The sequence below is a fragment of the Labeo rohita genome, chromosome 2 (assembly GCF_022985175.1).
Source record: "Labeo rohita strain BAU-BD-2019 chromosome 2, IGBB_LRoh.1.0, whole genome shotgun sequence".
Lineage (NCBI taxonomy): Eukaryota > Metazoa > Chordata > Actinopteri > Cypriniformes > Cyprinidae > Labeo > Labeo rohita.
The window spans coordinates 34,705,228-34,730,490 of NC_066870.1; the positions used below are offsets into that span (position 1 = coordinate 34,705,228).

General features: G+C 34.5%; 2 protein-coding genes across 3 annotated transcripts; both read right to left on the bottom strand.

The window, feature by feature from the left end:
• Positions 1 to 408: 408 nt before the first annotated feature.
• On the bottom strand, positions 409 to 9,535 carry mcm6l (MCM6 minichromosome maintenance deficient 6, like). 2 transcript variants are annotated; one of them, XM_051124054.1, is made up of 17 exons: positions 9,402 to 9,535; positions 9,178 to 9,324; positions 8,108 to 8,218; positions 7,590 to 7,839; positions 6,119 to 6,284; positions 5,800 to 5,945; positions 5,133 to 5,283; positions 4,612 to 4,753; positions 4,371 to 4,512; positions 3,995 to 4,102; positions 3,748 to 3,903; positions 3,054 to 3,182; positions 2,732 to 2,893; positions 2,497 to 2,608; positions 2,067 to 2,267; positions 737 to 876; positions 409 to 656 (listed from the first exon to the last, which is right to left on the bottom strand). In XM_051124054.1, exons 1-17 carry the CDS (start codon positions 9,494 to 9,496, stop codon positions 534 to 536), a joined length of 2,481 nt encoding a protein of 826 aa, XP_050980011.1. In that variant the 5' UTR covers positions 9,497 to 9,535; the 3' UTR covers positions 409 to 533. The 2 variants fall into 2 exon arrangements, 1 of the variants encoding a protein (XP_050980011.1); XR_007828821.1 differs by having other exon boundaries at positions 510 to 656; positions 2,062 to 2,267.
• Positions 9,536 to 10,623: 1,088 nt separating this feature from the next.
• cul1a (cullin 1a) lies at positions 10,624 to 24,050 on the bottom strand. Its single transcript, XM_051137822.1, has 22 exons — positions 23,834 to 24,050; positions 21,822 to 22,115; positions 21,560 to 21,737; positions 19,098 to 19,265; positions 18,949 to 18,999; positions 18,774 to 18,864; positions 18,509 to 18,672; positions 17,638 to 17,800; positions 17,420 to 17,550; positions 17,191 to 17,298; positions 16,252 to 16,358; positions 16,110 to 16,158; positions 15,861 to 15,992; positions 15,581 to 15,698; positions 15,415 to 15,491; positions 15,193 to 15,324; positions 14,520 to 14,612; positions 14,368 to 14,415; positions 13,866 to 13,948; positions 13,628 to 13,733; positions 13,105 to 13,218; positions 10,624 to 11,311 (listed from the first exon to the last, which is right to left on the bottom strand). Exons 2-22 carry the CDS (start codon positions 21,959 to 21,961, stop codon positions 11,231 to 11,233), a joined length of 2,334 nt encoding a protein of 777 aa, XP_050993779.1. The 5' UTR covers positions 21,962 to 22,115; positions 23,834 to 24,050; the 3' UTR covers positions 10,624 to 11,230.
• Between the last annotated feature and the right edge of the window lie 1,213 nt (positions 24,051 to 25,263).

A 25,263-nucleotide genomic window follows, 5' to 3' on the forward strand; every position in this document is an offset into this window, starting at 1 on the left:
TAGGTCAGATTTCTTAAGTCTATTTTAAATATTTTGATAAAGGGAACCAGCAAAAGGTCAGGGTCCATTTTTGTTGATTGTTGACACATAAAATAGGCAAGCAACTAAACCTCATTTTAGGAAAACTAAATTTATTCTGTTAATTGCAAAATAAAGATCATCATATTCATGTCAGACTTTTAATTTTAGTGAAACTGCCCATTTTCATTCCCCAAAATGCTGTTTGTCTAAATTGTTTTGTCTTTTGATTTAAATAAACATAACTGCTTCATCTTTTCTGCCATCTATATAATGGTTTGATGTATCCTTTTAACCTTTTTCTACTGCACTTTGTATCTTTAATGCACTTTTCTTAAAGATACTGGGATGCACCGCCATCTAGTGGTCAAGAAACAAATTAGACAAATGCAAAATATAAATCCATTTATTTTTTTTCTGATTCACTCAATCAAAAATATTGCATATTAGTCATGATTTAAGATTATACAAGCATCAGTAGGTAAAAATGATTAAGTTTTTTGAAGCCAGCTTGACTAGTCTTCCAGTATATAATTGGGATTCACCACCAGAAATGGATCTTCCTCCATGACTGGCTCGTCTCCATCCTCACTGATCTTCTTTAGCCCTGTTTTAGTCAGCTCTATGATGATATGATCCTTCAAAGGGAAAAAAAAATTGTTACACTGCTTTAGTTCAAGTAAATGATGCCTTTTCAAGCTGATGCATGAATACTGACATAATGGATGAGTCTGTACAGCACTTTCTCAATGAGATTCTTCTTAGCGACTAGTTCAGCTTCTGAATCAATTTCACTCTCCATTTCCTTTAGGTACCAGTTAATGAGTTCACTTTTCTTCAGAGACGACTCCTCGTCCACTAAAATACACAAACCGCATTAATTTCACTGACTCATTTAGAAATACAGAGCAGGTAAGAAAGCAGATTATACATGTTCATTTCATCCTTAAGTTGATGCTCTTTATAACTTTAACTAGATCTACACAACCTAGTGTCTAGAATTTGAATTAGTCCAATAGTTAGACCAAAATTAACTATGAAAACTGTCAAACAGATGGTTGGTCAGACATTAGGAATTGCACAGTAAAACACACACAAAACAGACTGGCCCTCTTTTGAAATAAATAAAAAGCGCATAAAACAAATATTGTAAAGAAAAAAAAAAAAGAAAAAATTATAATATTATATTATATTATATTATATTATATTATATTATATTATATTATATTATATTATATATACACACATACATATATACACACATACATACATACACACATACACACATATATATATATACATATATATACACACACACATACATATACACACATACATATATATATATACATACATATACATACATATATATATATATATATATATATATATATATATATATATACACACATATACACACACACACACACACACATACATATATATACACACACACGATGGTGGCACAGCTGCATCAGGAATATAAAAAGCATTCCAAATAAAATAAAATAAAAATAAAAATATAATAAAATATGTATGAAACAATGTAAAAAAAAAATATTATTATTATTATTATAAAAACAAATGAAAGACCAAAGTTTAAAACCATTAACTGATGGTGGCACAGCTGCAATGGGAATATAAAAAGCATTCCCAATAAATACATAATTGTTTTAGTTTAAATTAAAGTAAATAAAAATACAATATAATATGCATAAAAATAAATGTAAAAATTATTATTATTATTATTATTATTGTTATTATTATTATTATTATTATTGTTATAATAAATGAAAGACAAAAACAGTTTAAAACCATTGACTAACAGTGGTACATCTGCAAAGGGAATATAAAAAGCATTCCCTAAATAAATAAATAATTGATTAAATCAAATTAGAAAAAAAAAAAAAAAAAAAAAAAAAAAATTCATGTCAGGGAATATTTAAAAAAAAAAAAAAAAAAAAAAAAAAAAAAAAAAAAAAGGGGATATTGTATTCTAATTGAGCAAAAAAAAAAAAAAAAAAAAAAAAAAAAAAAAAACACCTCACATTGTTCCATCTTTTGCATGTGCAGCACCAGCAGGTTGGAGACCCTCTTATACTCTGCAAATGACATTCTGACAGCAGGTTTGGCTGCCGCTGGCTTCTCCTGCTTTTCCACTTCATTAGTATCCATGGCCTCCACCGGATGGCCGTTCACTTCACCTCCATTTTGACCTTCTGTCTCTTTACTAAACAGGTCATTCTGATCTGTGGAACAACTCAAATCAGTCAATTTACCCTCTGATGTTCGATTTTAATGAAGAGTGTCAAAAAGCATTTGGACATTTAAGGCACACTTAACTGCCAGTCGGTGGCATTTGCAAACAAAGCTTATTTTTTGACAGTCAGAGTAAATATTTATTATGCTGAGATTTTTGTCAAATGGTCTCATTTCACAAAAAAGGGACTGAATAGTATAATAGTATGTCCATCTCACCATTCACATTGTCATCATCCTGCTCCTGGTCAAAATTGATGTCGGGGGAGTCCACACGAATAATAGACTTATTTAGCAGTCTAAATGCCTCTTTCACGTGTTTGGGTTGAACCTTTCCAAAGGAAATAGACGTATTTCAAACTCTACATAAGCTATGTTTGATGCACATTGATGCATGTTAAAACTTTTTTTTTTTTTTTTTTTAAACTTCATCCACCGCACAGCAGATGCACACCTCATCTGAGCAGTAGAGTCTGGCCATGGCCTCAGACAGACGCAACATGCTCTCCAGCTGCCTCACTGTGATCCGCCAGGCTGATTTGGTGGTTCCACCTCCATCACGCTGCCGCAGACGCTTGTATTGGTCCACCACGAACTCCTGAGCCTCTGAGGTGATCTACAGATGCAAGGTTATGAGGTGAATTATCATCTTATTTATTATTAATTCCCATTTTCATGTCATTCCAAACCCATATGACTTTCTTCTGGAGGTCTAGCTCCAAAACTGACAATCAAACATCAATGAATAGCAAATGGAATAATGTAAAACATCTTGCCTTTGGCTGAAATTGGCGGGCAAACAGTATGTATCTCTGGATCTCTTCAGTACTGTAAACTCTTTCTACTGACTCAACATTCCTGGCATGAAGATCTACAATCCGCCTGGCAATGGCATAGTCTGTAACCTAGTACAAAAACAAAATTTGGGGGGGGGGTTTTGCACTTTACACATGCACACCACCATTCAAAACTTTTTTTTTTTTTTTATGTTTTTGAAAGGTCTTTTCTGCTTACCAAGGCTGCATTTTTTTTGCTCAAAAATACAGCAAAAACAGTAATATTGTGAAAAATTATTTCAATTAAAAATAACGTATCTACTTGAATATATTTTAAAATGTAATTTATTCCTGTGATGCAAAGCTGAATTTTAATAAATAAACATTACTGATCATCATCAACATTAAAAAGAGTTTAATATTTATTTTTATATATATTTTTATATTTATTTTTATATTTATTTAATATAGTTTAATATATATGAAAAACAGGTTACTTTTTTTTTTCCCCAGACTTATTTGATGAAAAGAAAGTTCAAAAGAACAGCATTTATTTCAAACAGAAATCTTTTGTAACACTATAAATGTCCTTACTGTCACTTTTGATCAAATGAATGCATTTTTTTAAATGAATAAAAGCATTAATTTTACCCAAAATAAAAAAAAAAAAAAAAAAATTCAAATGTTGTCTGACCTCGTTGCATTCATCCACCAGTATGAAGAAGAGATCAAATCTGGACATGATAGGTGCCGACATGTTGACATTCTGTTTGAGAGACTTGGCGCGGTTGTATCTGCCATCTATGGGGTTTGCAGCAGCCAGGATGGAGGTGCGAGCATTCAAAGTGGCCTTAAATGCACATACGGGTTGGATGAGGTGGATTACAGATTGAATAGACTATGTTTTCAGACATTAGACATGCCGACAGAGGGACGCACACCTTAACGCCCGCCTTTGTGATGGAGATGGTCTGCTGCTCCATGGCTTCATGAATGGCCACCTGGTCCTTAAGGTCCATCTTGTCAAATTCATCGATACAACAAACCCCCTAAAAAACAAGACATATAATAGACATTAAATATGCAAGAGCCATCATATTTCAGGTATTTTCTAGGCATTTGCTTTTAGACCTGTACAATCTGTGGAATTATATAAAATAAAAAATAAAAAAAATAAAAAAAGAATTCAGGTTTGCCATGCTTGCTTGTAGGGCTACACAATTTGCTCCAATTGTGCAAATATATATCAATATGGCTATTAAATAACATAAGTTCCCTTTAATTGTAATAACAGATAAAAATAATAAGCAAATATACATTATCGGCCAACATGAGGGCTCCTGCTTCAATGACGAACTCATGCGACTCCTCATCTTTGACCACAGCAGCGGTCAGACCGGCGGCACTGCTGGCTTTACCGCTGGTGTACACCGCTCTGGGAGCAAAATCCTCCACATGCCTAAGAGAAAAAACAAATACATTCCAATCCAGCCATTAGACACTCCTATATTTTATATGTAAACTGTCAGCGAAAGTGTTTCTCATGCATTTTATTTACTTGAGAAACTGGCTCTTAGATGTACTCGGGTCTCCAACTATACACACATTGATGTCGCCACGTAAAGACGTTCCCTCCATGGTCGTTTTGGCAACACCACCAAATAACATCAGCAGAATCCCACGTTTAATTTCATCATTACCTGAAAAACAAAGCCAAATGTGATCAAGCAAGCTGCCAGTTTAACCTAGGAGACATGACTTTTATATTCCACTTTTTATGTGCCTGTAATATTATGTGCCTCAAACTCTTAATACATTTTCTATCCACCTTATTTTTAAGATAAGCACATTTGCAGTCATTTGTAACTTGAATGTGAAAGCATTCTGTGTCATTTACCTCCAGTTATTTTAGCAGATTTAAAACTGTGTTATGCTGCTTTGTATTGCAAATTGGTATTTGTACTGGTATCGTATCAATCAGAGACTTGCACATTTACAAAAAATAGCTTACCTTTGCACTGCAAAATAAGGTGGATACAATATCCTATAACCAATGAACAATGATCACTGAGCACTGACCATGAATGGTGGGGAAGAGACTTGTGCAGAGGTTGTGATAGAGATTCTTGTCTTGGCTCATCTCAAACACTTTCTCCCATTCCTGGACGGTCATCTGGTTCTTCACGCTCTCAGCTGTCTGATCCTCCTGACGAAGCTCCTTCCCTCCAAACTAACCAAACACGGAAAGAAAAAAAAAAAAAAAAAAAAAAAAAAAAAAAAAAAAAATGCAACAACAAACTTACAAGCAATAGCCAACAACATGGGTCAAAATTATTTTTTCTTTTATGCCAAAAATCTTTAGGATATTAAGTAAAGATCACGTTCCATGAAGATATTTTGTAAAATTTCCTAATATAGATATACCAAAACTTATTTTTGATTAGTAATATGCATTGCTAAGAAGTTCATTTGGACAACTTTAAAGGCAATTTCTCAATATTTTCTCAATGGAAAGCTTATTCATAAGATGCATGACTAGTTTTGTGGTCCAGGGTCACAAATTATAACAGTTCAAGTAATGTGAAGGAACAGTTCCAAACAGTGAAGTATGCACAGCGTCCACAAAGCCAATGTTTTCCTGCTGAAGCTTATCCACACTGTGTGCAAAACATGCATACACACATGCAAACACGCCATTAAGCACTGAATATCTGTTGCAATTTGCGTTGTGGTAAATGGCTCTCACCCGTGGGTTGGTTGGGGCCACATAATTAGCCAGGAAGGCCAGTCTGTAGGAGAGTTCTCGGACACCCAAAGCCTTGAGCCCCTGAATACCATCAGCCTCAAAGCCCTCCTTCCCCGTCACCCTGCTGCTAGTTTCGGCCCGTGTGCCTTACAAAGATGAGAAGTAATATTCAAACATGCAAAGCACAGATAATATACATGTACTTACTCACAATAGGCACGTTGACAAATGGCTTCCTATTCGTTTTTAAATGGTAAAAACAGACCCAGCAATCTTAGACAATAAATGCTCTCATTTTAATAGAAAAACAGATCAGTACCAGCGAGTGCCATGGCAGACACGTCAGGCACAACTATCAGCGTGCCAGTGAAGTCACAGCGATCTCCTGCTTGTGCAGTTTCCACAGCCTCTGCCCTCAGAATCACTTCCACACTGCGGGGAATGGAGCCCCGCGGCAGCTCCGCCTGCGTCTCCTGAATGCGCACCTGATGATGAATCAGAATAAACTACTCATGCATCTCACATCAACACAGCACACGAGTCCATTTAGAAAATATATATATACACATTTTAAAAATCCATGAAGGTTTATATATTTACTCAAATGAATTACACAAAAAAGCTTAAAATCAATAATTTGATTTTAAGTTTATTGCCACATCAGCTGCATAGGCTATTTCATGGCAAACAAAGAATTTCTTTCCCTTTTTTTTTTTTTTTAAAACGAAACAGTAGTACACAATACAAACATTTAAATAAAGCTATTATAAAACAAAGTGTACTTAAAATTCTATAAAAGATTCTTTAAATTTACTTTTGAAAGAAATTGTAAAAGTTTTTCTGTGTCCAAAATCAGCCAAGAAAGATCATCTGAACTTTACCTTCAAAATTTAAATAATCTTCAAATAAGGAATAAAGTATTAAAAATGCAATTTTTTTTTTGGCCATTTTAGCCAAACAATTTTCCAGTCTGCCAAATTTCAGTCCATCACTATAATGTATTAAGAGCTTTATGTAATACAAACTGTTTCACAGCAGATGTAAAATTTTAATTATGAAAATAATAAAATATCAGCTTTAAAGCAGCTCTACAAAGACAATAGTGTTACAATAGTTTTCGCCATTTCCAGGTTTCAAAATTTTAGTGCATCACTATACAAGTCAAGTCACATTTGTTGATATCACGCTTTAAACAATATGGATTATTTCAAAGCAGCTTCACAGTAATAAGAAAATAACAGCATTGTTACACATTTTCTTCAGTGATAAAACGAATACACTTTCAGGTGTAAAGCAATTTTAAAAAGAGTGTTATTCATAACAGTGTAAATTTAAATGTTTAATACAGTGTTCTCTAATTTGCACATGTACAAATTAGCAAATGACATAAATTTGCCTAAAGTGATTAAGACTCCGCATAAACTGTCACCTTTTTGTGATCAACAGCTCCTGTAAACTGGAAATTGTCAGATTCTCTAAAAGTTGATTAACAAAAGATTTAAACCATTTAAGACAATGTGTATTTAAAAGTACAGAAATAAACATTTTACTCTAAGATTTAAATAAATAAATAAATAAATAAATAAATAAATGCTTGCAATATAATTTAGGATAAAATTAGGAGACCAGTATAAAACTAATTTGATAAAACAGCAAAGCCTAACTTAAAAAAATGACCACTAAAGTTGAAAAGCTAATAGTTATTTTATTAGCTGTGCAGCTTTAGTAGTCATTTAAAAAAAAAAAAAAAACAAAACAAAACAAACAACACACATTTACCACATTCTTACCTTCTGGAAGTCGACGAAGCGGGACTTGTTGGTGTCGAGCATAAAGCGGCGGCGGTTGGCACACACAGGGTTCTTGCAGATAGTCGGTTGCGTGTATTTGAACTGCTGCTCCACGTCTTTGATGACAGACTGACAGTCCAGACAGAGGAAGGTGCCGCTGACCAGCTCCGGGTGCACAGGGTGGGTTCGCACCACCTGACCACTGATGCGTAACAGAGTGCCGACGCGGGCGGTGGAGAGCTCACGGATCCTGGACAGCACAGAGCAAATTACCTTACTCATTTAACATACAAAGAGACTGACCAATCATAACACATGTAATTTACATACACATGTATATTATAAAACATTCAAAAAAATGTCTGGTAAATGTCTGAAAAATAAGGTGTAAACTAATTTAATTTATAAAAATTACAATAATGAAGATAAAATTAAATTACAAGCATGATACAGGCACTGTAAGTGCTTGATTCAAATGTCTGACCCTACAAACCAAATTTAAGAACTGAAATACCTACTTTTGCCTAGATGGAAAGTCTGAAAAAGCCACATAAAACTCTTTGGATGGTGGAATATTTCCATGATCTCTGGCAAAGTGGCGAACTGCTCGGCAGAGATATGGGTAAACCCTGGAAAAACATTACAGATAATACTGAAAATATAAAATTAAGACACAACCTACAGTTCATTCATTCAGCAAATTATAATTTTCTATCATGAAATCTATCATGATTTACCATGATGTATACGATAACCAAAATGACCATTGAAAGCTGCTAACTTACGCTTAATTTATTTGCCAAAAGTAATAAATAAATGACATTTTCTGACTATTCTTTTGTATGTCTTCTTACAGTTTGGTAGCTGCAACTGGAAATGTCAAAATTATACACTCTTACTTTCTAAAAGTTATAATTTTTGTAAGGTTGAAGTAAAATTAAATACTTATAAGAAATAGTCATAAAAAAAATTCTAATTTCATTAAAATAAGTGATATTACAAAAGTATTTTTGTTTTATGACGCATGCATTTTTTGTATATTTAATGACGTGTCTAATTTACACCAACTGTTTTGGGATAATAAATATTGTTACAATAAGTGCAAACAAAAAGGCAAACTTTTAGGTAGCAAAAACAGTTAAATTTTGTTAAAAATGGTTACTAACTCAAAATAACTTTCTATGAGTATATTTTAAAACGTAATTTATTCCTGTGTTTAAAGCTACATTTTCAGCGTCATTACTACAGTCTTCAGTCACACGTTCCTTGAGAAATCATTTTAAGATGCTGATTTGCTGCTCAAGAAACATTTATTATTATCAATATTAAAAACAATTTAGTACACTTTTTCAAGATTGTTTAACGAGGAGGCTTCACACTGTTAAAAAAAAGATAAATACATTTATATTTTTACAAAAGATTTCTATTTTAGATAAATGCTGTTCTTTATTTCATTTTTTTACTGTTTTGCTCTATTTTGGAGCAAATGAAGGCAGGCTTGGTGAGCAGAAGAGACTTCTTTAAAACACATTTAAAAACTTCTGGCTGGTAGTGCATCTCTTTTTTCCTTGATGTTGTCGCAGTTCACCTGTAATATTCCTCTTGAATGGTGGTGGCGAGCTGCTGGTTGTAGTGCTCGATGTTGCTGAAGCTCACGGTCAGTGTGTTTCTCTCCGGTCTGATCAGCTCTTGTGCGTCGGCCAGATATAAAGCGTCGCCGGTTTTATCCTGAAACCTAATTAACCAGACACATTTTATAAGTAACGTTCATTTAGCACTTCGTGTAAAAGTACTGCAACCAACTGCACTCACTCTTCCAAAAATTCCAGAAATAACTTCTGACATTTCTCGGACAGTTCATCGCGCACTTGCACACCCGCGGGCGTCGCTTCCACTCCGGGCTCCATCAGGTACACAGTCAGCTCACCCACACACCTGTACAAGGTAATGAGCCACCCAATCATATACAAGCGCCATGACGTCGACGTAATGACGCTCGCTCCGAAATGCGTAAGATTCGCGACGAGTCATTCTTCTGAGTCGACTCTTTTGAACCTGTATGTGTTCAAATACGCCTGCAGCTCTCACGAGTCACAATTCACTGATTCAATGACTCGGTCAGATCGAATCTCCAATTAACAGAGATTAAATTACTAGAGGTAATTATAATAGAGGTTAGTACTTTATACACATAGACACATTTCTGTACCATTTCTTTTAAAACATTAGAGGCGCAAATCCATTGTTTTGTTTGATAAATGAATCAATAAGGTATGTTAGTGAAAATATTAGGCCTGTGAAACAAAAATTGTTTCACGTAGCAATCAAAATGTTGTCCATCTAAATTAAATTAATTAATTATTTAAATAAATAAATTAATTGTTGTAAAAACTATTTAAATTAACCAAATAAAAACATCACTTGGCTCAACCATTCAACCTAACAAAAAGCAGAAATACAAATATTTTTCTTTAAGCATTAACTATAACAACTATACTATATACTGCAACTATACTATACTACTATAAAATAACTTATAAATATATATACTGTATACACGTTTATTGCAGTAAAAAGAAAAAAAAATCTCGATTTTGAAACTGCATGTAGACACTGCACTCAACAATTATAACCCAAAATATTATAACATAATACAGTTTATATATTTATTTTGACCTCTATTTGAAAATATGGAAAATCTGAGGGCGGAATAAAAAAAAAACGAAATATTGAGAAAATCACCTTTAAAGTTGTCCAAATTAAGTTCTTAGCAATGCATATTACTAATCAAAAAATACATTTTGATACATTTATGGTAGGACATTTACAAAATATCTTCATGAAACATGATTTTTAATTATTGTCATGATTTTTGGCATTAAAAAAATGATAATTTTGACCCATACAATGTATTGTTGGCTATTGCTACACATATACCCGTGGCCCAGGGTCACAGGTCACATATTTGAATAATCATAACATTGTCTTACGGCTCTTCTTGTAGTGACTCCACAGCATCAGAAATACATAGAGAAACTTTTAATTCTTTTATTTAACACACATTTAAAAAAGTGAACCACACTATACAAATGGTTTTCTGGTAGCAGGTAACAATGCAGACAACACGTCTACAAACCTGTCCAACTCGTTCGTTCTTGGGATGTGCAGCTAAAATTGCACCTTTTTTCTAAATTATTTCCTTTCTTCTCTTAAAACGTTTCTGAAGCCCCTCACTGCTAAGATTTCAATGCATCTTTGTTCATTTTTTACTTCATTTAAATGCTGATAGGCAATAACATGCTTAATGTGTAGGGTTTATTTCTGATTGGGTTTTTAAAACCTGCAATGTTTTATTTTGCGAGATTAAAGCTCGAGGTCTCTGTTTGTATGTACATTTCCAATGCAGTCCGTCCGTACGCAGGGCAGCGGTAAAGTCCATCTCTCGCACATACACATTCACTGACGCGCACACACACACTCCTCTTCTGTTAGTCCGTTTGCTTTTTAAACTCAACACAGGCTGAACATCAAGAGGAATGATATTTATTACCCAAGAGACAACTTAAAAAAAAAAAATAAAAAAAAAATAAAGTGAGAGTGAGAGAGACAGACAGTAAAGGCATGGAGGAGCGAAGAAATGTTTAGGCCAAGTAGCTGTAGGTGTCCTTCTCTCCATCCACCCGCTCCAGATATTCCTTCTCTATGAGGATGTCAATGCACTTCTGCAAAACAGAACACAAAACAAAGTACATATGAGTTCTTCTGTACAGATAAAACAGGGTTTCTGCAGGTATTACAATGGTAAATTTAAGACCAAGTACCGAAAAATTAATAAATTAAGTGCAGGGAACAGTATGTCAATATGGCCTCTAAATGTAAATATCAAGGTTGTATTAGCAACATTTGAAACATTAAAAAAAATACATCTTTCACTTAGGAGTGTGCGATACTGACAAAAAATAAGCTCGATATTTTCTTGGATTTTACTGATAATAATTAGACAATATTTTGCTGAGTGCATTATTGTGCTGGTGTCTTAAGAACTACCATGGACAGCTACATTTTTTGATATTCTTCATATTGTATGGTGGTCTGTTCACACTGATAGAAATTAGTCTTTTCCAATAAGTTTTACATTTATTTTTACCTTTTATGGGCATTTTAAATTTTAAAAAAGCCATTTTTTCAAAAAGTGTGCATTATCCTTTTGAGTCAAATTCATACATTTGGGCTGTTACCAAGCAAATGAAATCAGTATCAACAAAATTTGTCTTTGCAATGCAAAGGAAACACAAAGCTGCATCTGAAGTGGCATTTACATGCGTTTACACGCTGTTTAATGCAGGTCATGAATGCATTTAACCTGCAGTTACAAATGCATAAATAATGTCTTGACATTATTAAACGGTCAATACTGATATTTGAAATTATTTAAATAATAAAAATTATATTTTAAATGTGGAATTAAAACCGCCAGTAGGTGTCTGTAAGTCAGTTATTAAGCGAGTCATTGCGATTGAACCAAATCATTTAAATGGTTGAATCATTCAGTAACAAAACACCATCATGTTTGGAGACGCTAAATAGTGCTGTGGCGGTGTTTGAAATGATTTTATTAGCGAAATAGAGCAAAAACAGGCAATATGGAGTCTAAAATGTAAGTCTCTTAATTCTTGACTATTGAACTGTTGTAAAAAAATCAATATCACATTTGTAATGATGGTAATTTTTGGAAAAGAAAACGACACTCTTCATGTAATATTGATTAACCATATGAAGTGGAATAAATCTATGCATTTTATGTCTCCATGTCTTGAATTTGTGAATGTATTTCTAAATGTATTTTAATAGACTGAATCATGCAGTGCAAGAACGCACTAATGCACACTAATCTAGACTTCTCGTAATGCGTGCACTGCACTGTTGATAATGTCAAATTGAACATCGTTAAAACAACAATTGCGATATTATCGCAGACAATACATAATCGCACACCCCTACTTTCAACCATAACTTCTATTACACCCGCAAAAAAAAAAAAATAAAAGTTCTTCCTTAGTATTTTTAAATCAAGACACATTACGTAAAATGCAATAAAAAGTAGTTTTCTGAGAAATTGATCGAAATGAAGTGAGTTTATGACTAAAACAACAACAACAAATATCTGCCAATGGGCTCAGAAAAATCAACACTATAAAGAGAAAAGTTTTCATAATCCATCGACAGATATTTAGAACTCAATTTTATTCAGTTTCTCAGAAAATAAGACTTCACATTTTCATTTTGCACCTCAAGTAAATGTATCTTAAGGAAGTTTAAATATTTGTATTGGAAAATCAAAAAATACTGATATTCTTTTTTTTTTTTTTGCGGTGCAAACAACATTTAATGCCTTTTGAGTTTCCATTTAATTTGAATTTAAATTTGAATTCCAATTTAAACCTTTTAAGGCTTTAATTTGAGGAAGGGTGAATTAAAACCTCAAGATGCACAGGCACCCTGTAAAATTCCTGACCTTGATGACGGGAACTCTGGGTTTGAACCGGGATGAAAGCTGGTTCAGAACCTCAGCCAGGAGCTGCTGATGCTTCAGAACCTTCCTCATCTTCATGATTCTCACTATGGCCGCCTATGCAAAGATGAACACAATTAAACTTAGTACGCTATTCTAATCACACCTCACCAATACTTGGACTATTTTGCAATGTACTGTATTCTTATGGCAGAACTGAAAACTTTTATTCCACCAGAGCACATTAAATGAACCAAAAGTGACCGTGAAGACATTTATAATGTTACAAAAGATTCTATTTCACATGATGTTCTTTTGAACTTTGGATCAAAGAATCCTGAAAAATAAAATGTGTCAGTTTCTACAAAAATATTAGGGAGTTGTTTTCAACACTGATAATAAAACATGTTTTTGAGCAGCAAATCATGAAGGATCATGTGACACTGAAGACTGGAGTAATGATGCTAAAAATTCAGCTTTGCGTCACAGGAATAAATTGCACATTAAAATATATTCATATTCATACCTGAATCAGGAGTTTCCTGTCCTCTTCAATGTTTTTATGAGTCGTTTCCTGTTCCTGTTTCTGCTCCGTCTTCATTGGCACGTTAATGTTCACTCTTAGTTTTTTACTGGGGACGAAATAATTCAGCCATTAATATTCACAAATTCATTTTCTCTGCTGCATTCTAAAGCACAAAATGTAAACCATTAAATATAGATTCATAACTGTTTGCTAGATGAGATGCACTCATATGACCTACTTTTTATAGCCCAGGAAGAGTTTTATGAGGGTGTCAGGTTTGAATTCCACTTCATCCACGTTTGCGTTCTCGTCCTCTAGAACCTGCACAGACACATGATTACAGAAGACAGCTGCAAATACACAATTACATGAAATATTAGCCTGTTGAGTCAAAATGAAATGGCATTCACAACCCATTTAATCTTCGAAAACTGAAGCTTTTCAAAGTGAAACCAACTATAAGAACTTTCTTCCAGTAGAACGTCCAAAGAAAATTAATTCTATGTGAAGAGTGGGCATTTTATAGCAGATTAAAGAGGATTAAACAAAAATAACATCTAAATAGCTGTTTGGTGATTGGTTAACACTCTTCATGGCCTCGATGACATTAGCAAAAAGGTAAAGTTGTTTCAGAGGTGGAGTAATTATATTTAAATAATAAATATTAGGTGGAAATGGGCTTGTTTTTTTTTGGTTTTTCAGTAACCGTTTTTTTTTAAATAATGACAAAAAATACGTACCAGCAACTTGGATTTCAATAATATTTGCAAAACCTGCACCAATATGTCCTAAAAACACATAAAAAAAGCTCTGTTAATGTGCAAAATCAATATTTGATTGATATCTGGATCTTGTTTTAGACTTCTTGTTGAGAACCCTTTTATTTCCTTACTATTTTGATCTGTGTGCTGTCCGTCAGCTGCTGGACTGTATAAACGTCTTCTGTGTTATACTGCAGTAGAATGGCCATCTGAAATGTAGATGCCTGTATGGACACACAACCAGTATAATTAATATTCATACACTATTAATGCACCAATTATCCTAATAACTGGTTTATTTAAATGCAATTAATATCTCTGTTAGGGCATATTTACCAAATTTACACAACCATTCAAAAGCTTGTAGTCAGTAAGATTTCTTATGCTTTTATTTAACAAGGATGCATTAAATTGATCAGAAGTGACAAAGACATTTTTAATGTTATAAAATATTTCTATCATAACAAATGACATCGACAAAAACTATTAAGCAGCAAATGTTCAACACTAATAAAACAAAATGTTTCTTGAGCAAATCAGCATATTAGAATGATTTCAGAAGGATCATGTGACACTGAAGACTGGAGTAATGGTGCTAAAAATTCAGTTTTGTATCAAAGGAATAAATTACATTTTAAAATATATTCAATTAGACAACAGGTATTTCAAATTGCAATATTTTTTCCCAATTTTACTGTTTTTACTGTATTTTTAATTAAATAAATGCAGCCTTGGTGAGCAGAAAAGATTTCTTTGAACGCTAGTGTATAGTGAAGCATTGAAGTCACACGCATCTTGTCATACCTGTAAGGTGTATCGGTTTTTGAAGCAGTTGGTGACCAGTTCTCCTTTGGACAGATGGTAAAGCCAGGTGAGCTTTCGGCCGCTGTGTCTGCTGGCATAGAAGGCTGTGAACCTTTGGTAGCTCCTCTCCAACTGTGTTGGAAGAGACAGATAACTGATTTACAAAAACCTTGGAAAATCCAAGAACAAGTGATTTACATACAAGCCTATTAGTATTATTACCTCAGATGGCAGAGCAAAAGTGCAGGACTGCTGAAAGGGCCATGAACCCGAGCTCAACACCTGGATGCTGAAGTCCACTAGAAAACAACAAGACATTTATAAAGGAATTCAAGTACAAATGACAGTATTTCATACTGCAACAAAGAAGAGTGCAGCTCATCCTTACGGTCTAAAGGCTCAGAGTTCGTGAGGTGCTTCTTGAACTGTTCGTTGAGGTCTTTGCTGACTCCAATGTCCTGGAACATGCGCTGGAGTTTCGATGTGTATTCAAAGCCACACGCTTGCTAAAAATGACAAATCAAAACAAAAGTGTTAGACACAAACACTGATGATGGAACTGAAATTACAAAAACATTAAAAACAAGCACAAGGAGATAACAAGGGTTGGGTGGAATAGAAAAAAAATTATTAAAAAAATAAATAAATGTATGGTAGAACTGTTGCACCTTTAGTTTGGAAATCATGCTGGCCTCTGCGTCGTCGCTGGCACTGTTCTGATGGACCAAACGCTTGGCCAGCATCTTCGCGTAGAACTTCTGGAACACGTCCTTGTCTTCAATATACTTAAACACCACCATCTACCAAAATAAAAAAGAACAAACGATCAATACAAAAACAAAACAAAGGCATTATGTTAAATCCTGCACAAAATTGCTGTGAAAGCATTTTTGCAATTATATTATGTAAAAACGCACCACTTGATTCAGAGTGTCTTCAAGTTCTGCCTCCTCTGGGTTTTTGGAGCTGAAATATCAGACAGAGGTTCGATTAGATCCAGCACAGGGATTTAATGTCACACATACAGTGTGTGCCAACAGACGGAGACATTATACACACCTCTTCTTGAGCAGTGAGTCGCAGTATCTGGCCAGCAGTTCAGGAGATTTGCTGGAGGACTGAACCATCTTAGTAACAGCATTATTATTGATGAAGCGTCCACAAGCCTGAACACACAGAAAATACATGTCTGAATACTTTCAAAATACAACACCAAAACATAGTTCTACACATATTATTCGTTTCTATTATCAAAATATGCATTTATTTTGCCTTTAAGATAAAATATGAAAATATAAAAAAAAAAAAAAAAAAAAAAAAAAAAGTATAATAATAGTATAATAAAGTATATATTTTAAATTAGATTTTATTTTTTTGATTTTCCATGTTCACTTTAATTTAAATTAAAGTTTTAGTAATTTAGTTGTTTTTACTTTAAAATAATTTCTATACATTTATTCATTTTAGTTTTTGCAGTCCTTCAACTTAAACTTGTGTTATTTTTGTATTACTAAGATACTATTGTAGTTTTTATTAATATTTTCATGAAGTTTTTATTTTTACATTTGCTGTTTACTTAAAATTTTAGTGTGTTTGTCATTTTTAGTTTTTTCATGTCTATATAGTTTATACATAGTTTATTATTTTTTATTAATTTTAGTTATTTTAGTACATCAAATTAAACTAAATTATAGTTAAAAAAAAATAGTTACAAAAATAACTATATTTATATTAAATTATAATAATAATACTAATATAATAATATAATAAATATAATAATAGAATTTTATAATAAATTATACCTAAACGATTTCTATAGATTTTTTTCAGTTAATTTTTTTTTTTCTTTTTTTTTTAAGTAATGAAAATATTTGTAATGGTTATTTTTAAATAATTAAAAATGGTTATTTTTAATAACTTTACCTCTATCAGGTTAAACTGGCAAAATACTACAACTAATATAATCTTGACTAAAAAGAACTGAAAAGATTGTCATACCTTGTCAAGAGCAGCCACAAAACCAGCATCATTGTTGAACGCTGACATCACCAGGGCATTGTACTTCTTGTGCACATCCAGAATTGTCTGAACGTACATTTTGGGGTCCTAGAAAAAAATACAAAAATTCATAGAGGTTAAAACATGTATTGTCAGAAAGATTTGATTTAAAGCATGATGATCTTCAAGCTAGATAGCATGATGTACAATGCAAAGCAAACAGACTCACATTGAGTGCAGACTCCCCACACTTCTCGATGGCTGCCAAGCCTTGATTATAAATGTGCGTTTCCAGAAGTTTCTTTAATTCTCCCAAACCATCAGTGATCCGTGACACAAGATTGTACATGCGGCCAAGATCTACATAGAGAGAATGAATAAATTACAGTTGAGATTTCAATTTGAATGATTCGTGTACAGACATTCAGTTTTCACTGTCGTTCTGACCTTCATTCTTGTCTGCGTCCAGAAGGTTCTGGAACTCTGTGTGGAAGATCTCCAGGTGCTTCTCGATGAGAACCTGCTCACACTTCCTGGCCAGCTCATCCTGTGTGCTCTCATGGAGGTAAACCTGCACTCTCCTCTGCTCCTCCAGCAAACGTGCCTCAGCCTGCAAACCGCACACAGATCAACACTTAAATTTCACACTAGAGTGGTGTGATACAAGTAAATAAAATTAAAAGCTGACTTTTCATGATGTTTGATATACACTACTATTTAAAAGTTTGGTTTCAGTAAGATTTTTGAAACCTCTTAAGCTCACCAAGGCTGCATTTATTTGATCACAAACACAGTAAAAACAGTAATATTGTGAAATATTATTACAATTTAAAATAACTGTGTTCAATTTGAGTATATTTTAAATTGCAATTTATTTCTGTGATCCAAAGCTTAATTTTCAACATCATTACTCCAGTCTTCAGTGTCACATGATCAATCAGAAATCATTCTAATATGCTGATTTGCTGCTCAAGAAACATTTCTTATCAACGTTGAAAACATAACATGTCTTTACTGCATAACAAATTTCTTTACTGTCACTTTTGATCAATTTAATGAACCCCAGTATTAATTACTTAAAAAGAAATTACTGAACCTAAACTTTCAAACAGTAGTGTACATTCTACATAAATATATTAAGCAAGTGTTGTAAGATCACTTCAATATTCACAATGCTGCTAAATTTAACACAACAAATTAACTGTAAATAAATTTTAAGTTATCACCCAGTCCCTCTTGTTAACACCTACACATTTATTAAAATGCACAAGCTTTGATTTAGTTTTTTTTAAAGCATGTCCTGCTATTTTGTTCTCACCTTCTTCATGTACTCAGTAACAGGGTTCTGTTGCAGGAACTCTGTGCTTTCCCTTGTGTAAAACCGTTCGGTGTCAGCCAGGAACTGAGTCTCAAAGTATTCCTTGTAGACAGACAGAGTGGGACCTTTAGCGAAGGCATCGTCCTCATTGAGACCCAACTCAACTGCGAGAGACAGAGAGAAACTTTTCTGAGCAACTGCAGAACTTCTAAGTGTCATATATCACAGACGCAAACAAACAAACATGACATAAATGACGACGCACCATAGGACTGGACCACTCCACTAATGAGTCTAGTGTTGATGGTTTCTCCATTCCTCTCCTTCTCGATCAGCTTCAATACTGCATTTGTGACCTAAGAACAAAGGTACCAAAAAAGACATTCTTATTTGAGTTATTCGCATATGTCCAATCTGACATATTCCGTTTCCAATCTCACCTGCTTATTCAGAGGTCGAAACAAACATTCCCTCCACGTCACCAGAGCAAGCTGAAAAAAAACACACACAACCAATAAAGTTCAATTAAACCAACTGTTAATGAAGTGAAACTCTGCTGTAACGCAGAAAAAAAGCAAGAAATGCTTACAGAGTAGATTTCATAGATTCCTTTCCGGCCCTCGTCACACTCTCGGCGCACCCAGTGGCGGTTGAGGTAAGCACAGATCCCGTTGAGCACTTTGCTAGAGAACCTGTAATCCTCCCACTGCTGTGTATAGAACTTCAGAACGCTCTCGTCCATCAGATCCTCTCCATCCTGAGGACAACAGTCAAATAAATCTGTTCAATGAGTTTAAGTTTATCCAGTGATCTTGAATGTTGAAGCTGTTGTAACTGGTCTACAGCTTGTTCTAGGGCTGCCCCCTAATAGTCAACTAAAAATTAGTCGACTAGAAGAGGCTTAGTCGACTAAACATTTTTACTCGATTAGTCACAGAAAAGTCTGTCTTTGTCCGTGACACACAGATCATTAACGGATGGTCTTAGAGGTAATTACAGTATACTGGGCAGGAAATCCAAACGCTCGCCTCCATACATCGACCTCAAATATAAATCACTGAAACATTGAAAAGCAGTAGCAATTTTACACGGCCGTTCACTCTAACGTGAACCTAGATAAATGTGCGCTATCAGGCACATATTCAAGTGTTTGTGCTTAGTGTGGAAGCTGTTAGCACGCTTACTGCATGACATGGAGGCGTCGGCGCCATCACTGGCATTTTTTCCTGAGAACAGTGGAAACAAAACACGCCGTCATACAGATAAGAGTAATACATCATTCGAAACTGTCGAGCGTCTACTTTTATTTATGTAAACTCACAATATTAACAAAATCTTGTGCTTTTGTAAAATAGAGAAAACAAGAGGATGTGCTTTTTGCCGTCTTCGTGAACTGGAGCACAGCACAAAACTCAAGCGTGGCGTATATAAGAAATATATCTATAGAAAGCTTAAAATGTCTACTTTAAAATGGGCCAATTCACATCAGAAACATACTCTCCAATTATATAATCTGTATGAAAAGTGCATTTCTCTCAAAAGGCATGCCCACTGTACTGTGGAGATGGCAAGTCAGCATCCACTTCATCTTTGCAGCTGACACTGACTCAGAAAATGTTAGTTTATTAATAAATAATTAAAATATCTCCTCGCTATTTTTTCCCAGCACATGGTCATTACTTTTGCGGTGCTCGGCGGCAAGCTTAATGCTTGCACTTGAGAGCAAAATTGGCTATATATTAAAGGCTCATTATGGTTTTGTCCCCACCCCATACTATATATTTAATTAATTTAGTTAGTTGACTACTAGTCGACTATAAAAATCTTTAGTTGGGTGCAGCCCTATATTGCTCATACAACGGCATTTTAGGGCCACATTTATTTAAAAAAAAAAAAAAAAAAAAAAAAAAAAAAAAAATTACAAACATCAAGTCGGAATATTTCGAGAATTAAGTCTAAATTACGAGAATGAAGTCAAAATATTATGAGAATAAAGTTGAAATGTAGACAAAAAGACGTTATTCTCTAGACATTTCAACTTCTCGTAAGTTCTCGACTTTATTCTCGGAACATTTCGACTTTATTCTCTGAACATTTCGACTTTATTCTAGGAACATTCCGACCGTATTCTCCTAAATTCTCCACTTTATTATCGGAACATTCCAACTTCATTCTCGGAACATTCCGACTTCATTCTCAGAACATTCCGACTTTTTTCTTGTAAATTCTCAACTTTATTCTTGTACGTTCTCCATGTTATTTTCGGAACACTCCGACTTCACTCGCGGGAACATTCCGACTTCACTCTCGTAAGTTCTCAACTTTAATCTCGGAACATTCCGACTTCATTCTTGTAAATTCTCAACTTTAATCTCGGAACATTCCGACTTCATTCTCGTAAATTCTCGACTTTATTCTCGGAACATTTCGACTTTATTCTCGGAACATTTCGACTTTATTCTCGGAACATTTCGACTTTATTTCGGAACATTTCGACTTTTTTCTTGTAAATTCTCGACTTTATTCTCGTACGCTCTCCATGTTATTCCCGGAACACTCCGACTTCACTCGCGGAAGTTCTCGTCTTCACTCGCGGAAGTTCTCGACTTCACTCGCGGAAGTTCTCGACTTCACTCGCGGGAACATTCCGACTTCACTCTCGTAAATTCTCAACTTTAATCTCGGAACATTCCGACTTCATTCTCGTAAATTCTCAACTTTAATCTCGGAACATTCCGACTTCATTCTCGTAAATTCTCAACTTTAATCTCGAAACATTCCGACTTCATTCTCTGAACATTGCAACTTCATTCTCATAAATTTAGGACTTTATTCTCGGAATATTCCAACGTTATTCTGGGAACATTCCGACATTATTCTCGGAACAGAAAACAGGCTAGACTAAACGATTCGTGGGATTTAAGAATCAATATTGTTTCGTAAAAATGAGAATCGATTAAAATCGAGAAATTTTTATTTTTTGCACAGCCCTAGTATCAACCATAAACCTTTGAATGGTAGTGTCAAAATACACTTAATTTTATAAAGTACCTTTAGTAAGTTTGTAAGGTAATTCTTCAGAAATTCCTTCAATCTCTTGTAGAGTTCCAGCCCCACAAACTGAGCTCCTCCAGGTGTGGGGGTTTTCTTCGAAGGTTTGGACGGGGGGGCACCAGCACCGCGGGCCTGATTCGACTGATGCACACTAGTGCAATAATTATACACATGACTGAAAATCAGGAAGTTAAGGACACAACAGACACTAGACAAGTTTTTAAAAATGAATTAGCAATGAAACTGCAATTAAGGATACGTGTAGAGCTCCATGTAGCGTGACTTGGCCATGCTCTGGCGGGTATACACCTGCTGGATCCCCGCCCGCAGATCATCCCAGATCTGGTCCAGCCCGATCTGCTTCAGACCGTGGGGGGTCTGGGTCCGGTTAGACGACATCCTCTCGGCCCTGCCGCTGTGCGTCTGACGCTCCTCCTGACGTTTGATTGGTTCTTGTGCCTGTCACTCAAGAGCTACTCCTCCATAGGGTCAAGCGGTTAGAGAGGACGAGGAGGGGTGACCCTCAGGGAACAGCAACGGACAAGAAAGAAACCTGTGAGGAACAAGAAAAGGAGTTACACAGGCTGTTGGACTCAAATTAGAACTAAATACATTTAAGGAAATGAGTCTCTCAAGTGTAGTCTGTCTCCATTCATTACAGAAATCTAACAGGAATCTGCTATCAGATGCTCAGATCTCAAAAAAAAAAAAAGCAGCAGTAGTTTTTCCTGGGATAAACATTCCTCGTATGGAATCTACTGTTCATTATATCCTGGGGTTCCCTTCTTGTATCCATGGCAACAACTTAAGGAACAGAAAATATTCCGCTAGGAGCTCTGAGCCGCAGCCGGTGCTGTATCCAAGCAAACTAACAGCGTTCTGCCATTAGATCATGACATGGAGTGATCTACTCAGACAGAACAGCACACCTGTGGGACAGCAGAACATCCGGACACAGATTTGATGATTTTCACTTAGTTTATAATTTAAAAACATGACCAGAGCAGCTGAACATGGTAATTATATTATACATCCACTCTAATGAATTAGAGATTTTGTAGCACAAAAAACAGTAACATTTTGAAATATTTTTATATTTTAAAAATAAATTTTCTATTTATATATATATTTTTAAAATGTTAATTATTCCTGTAATTTCAAAGCTGAATTTTTAGCATCATTACTCCAGTCACATGATCCTTCAGAAATCATTCTGCTTTTCTAATTTGCTGGTTAAAAAACATTTATTATTATTAATATGTTAAAAACGGCAGAGTAGATTTTTTCAGGTTTCTTCGATGTTCAGAAGAATAGCATTTATCTGACATCTTTTATAACATGTAAAATGTCTTTATCATAACTTTTTAAAGCATCTGTGCTAAATAAAAGTATTATCTAATATCATTTCTGAAAAAATTAGCTTTGATCACAGGAATAAATTACATTTTAAAATATATTCAGATAGAACAAAGTTATTCTAAATAGTAAAAATATTTCAAAATTTTACTGTTTTTGCTGTACTTTGGATCAAATAAATGTAGGCTTAGTGAGCAGAAGAGACATCAAAAAAACATAAAAAAGCTTAGTGTTTAAATACTTTTGAGTGGTAGTGTATATATATATATATATATATATATATAATACACGCACATAAAGGCCAGTTAAAACTAATGCTACAATTGTTACCTGTTTTTTTTTTTTCTCAAGTTCACTGCTAAAGTCAATCTGATTTCTAATCTCTGCCTTCTCCAGATATCTAACGATCTCTGCTGAACTCTAACATTCTCCTCATTTGACTGACCCTTACTTCATGATGTTCCTGAGAGCCTGTCTACAATGTGAGTAAGCGAAATGTCAAAACTGGACATCTAGCTTAATTTCTCACAATGTGAGCGACGTAGTTTTGTCGAATGTCTCGCAGTTCATCGTGTACAACCGCATCAGCAGAGCCAGTGAGGGCGATTCATTAGATACGAACTACGACTGTGTTTATGTTTTCAGTCCAATAAATCCAATAAAACCGCACATAGAATTAAAAGTTGCCTAATTATATGTGCTTCATGTAAATACAATCTGACTGATGAGGCCTCGCCTCAAAACACACCACAGATACTCTGTAAAACACGTAGAGATCCGTTAATACAAGTCAGGAGAAAACAAATACATAATGCAGTAGCACTTATGATAATAATTTATTAATTATCGCTAATAACTCTGCGTGTTTGTGTTCAGGATTAAAGCTAAAGCTAACCGCTAATCTCGCGCTCTTACCATCATCCAGAAAGAACGACACACGTAAACATGAATCTCCAACAACGCTCCGGATCTTGGTTGAAAATATTCCGTTTTATATATCACACACGTGTGTGACGATCTTTATTTTCGACTAATAAAATAAAAAAGAGCGACGCCGAAACAACGAAGACAGAAAAACTCCGTCAGCGCGTGCTCACGGAAACACAGTCCCCCCCGGAAACAGAGACAAACTCCGTCAGCAAGCGCGTCGCCGGAAAACAGCGACTGTGGTCGAAGGTTCCGCCTCGGTTTCGTGTCACACGAATTAGGTGAGTAATGAATAATTTTGATAATAATTATAGGAATGACTGATTATGGACTTTCGGATTTTATATATGCACAAATGTTCTCTATTCACCGCGGAGTCAAATCTCACCGGACAGAATTCAGTGCACAACGACAAATAACTCAACTATTAACACATAAACATGTACTAAAACACATTTGTCAAAATTATTCTTTGCCGACAAACCCATTGATTATAGCCAGCACAACTTAATGTAAAATCAAATTTTCGGTTTGCACCTACGTCACGATTTGGTCAGTTACCCGGATGTGCGGCCATATTGGCGATACTCGGATGTAAACAACGGCATGAATTGCACAGTTAATGTATTACTGATACGTTGTTGTTCTGCTAATTTATGCGTAAAAAACGTGTGGAAGCTGCTAAATCATATAGAGAAGGACTTAATAAGCAAGAAAGGGCACACTATTTTGACAAAATTAAGTTAATAGGTGGTAAAGATGCATTGCACGTACAAGCAGTATTAATTGCGATATTAGCCTAATATTTCAGCTGCCTGACCGGAAATGATATGAACAAACACAAATGTTGTCAAGATTCTTGCCCTGGAAATCCTGGTTCAGTTTGGCCAATCACAAACACCTTTTGTTCCTCAAACTTATTTTTTGCACTCTTCTGCCAGATTTGTTATAACTTTTGGCAGTCTATAGTACTCCAAATGTGTTTTCAGGTCTGACCGATTAGTACAGTCCAAAACATGACAATAATTTACCATTTTCAGCAGAAATAATGAGCAAAATATGCGAGTTTCGTTCAGTTCAGTGGCATTGTTTACATTCAGTGCCACCAATATGGCCGATTGATGATGTGTCGTGAAAACACGCTATTTAAGTTTCATTAAAATGCATATGCATAAGCATCTTTGTATTACTGATACCATAATTTTACTATACCACCACCATACATTAGAGTATCAAAATTAATAGTTGGATGTAGACATACTTACATTTTTAGAAATGAAATAACCAATCAGAATTTTTACTAAAATTAAGCAATTTAGTGTAAGAAATCTTGACTAACATTATAAGTGGAAAAGAAGAAAAAGCGTAAAATATGGCTTCTTTAAGATTAACATGAACTATAATGATCATAATGATAA

What these genes read in the sequence shown, in the direction of transcription:
- mcm6l (XM_051124054.1), bottom strand. Translation starts at nt 9,496, where the DNA reads ATGGAGCCCGGAGTGGAAGCGACGCCCGCGGGTGTGCAAGTGCGCGAT. An exon ending in ATTCAAGAGGAATATTACAG is followed by an intron (nt 8,219 to 9,177) that starts GTGAACTGCGAC and finishes ATGTTTTTCCAG; the next exon opens with GGTTTACCCATATCTCTGCC. An exon ending in TGGCCCCAACCAACCCACGG is followed by an intron (nt 5,284 to 5,799) that starts GTGAGAGCCATT and finishes GTGTTTGGTTAG; the next exon opens with TTTGGAGGGAAGGAGCTTCG.
- cul1a (XM_051137822.1), bottom strand. Translation starts at nt 21,961, where the DNA reads ATGTCGTCTAACCGGACCCAGACCCCCCACGGTCTGAAGCAGATCGGG. An exon ending in GAACTCTGAGCCTTTAGACC is followed by an intron (nt 15,492 to 15,580) that starts GTAAGGATGAGC and finishes GTTGTTTTCTAG; the next exon opens with TGGACTTCAGCATCCAGGTG. An exon ending in ACAGCACACAGATCAAAATA is followed by an intron (nt 14,416 to 14,519) that starts GTAAGGAAATAA and finishes ATGTGTTTTTAG; the next exon opens with GACATATTGGTGCAGGTTTT.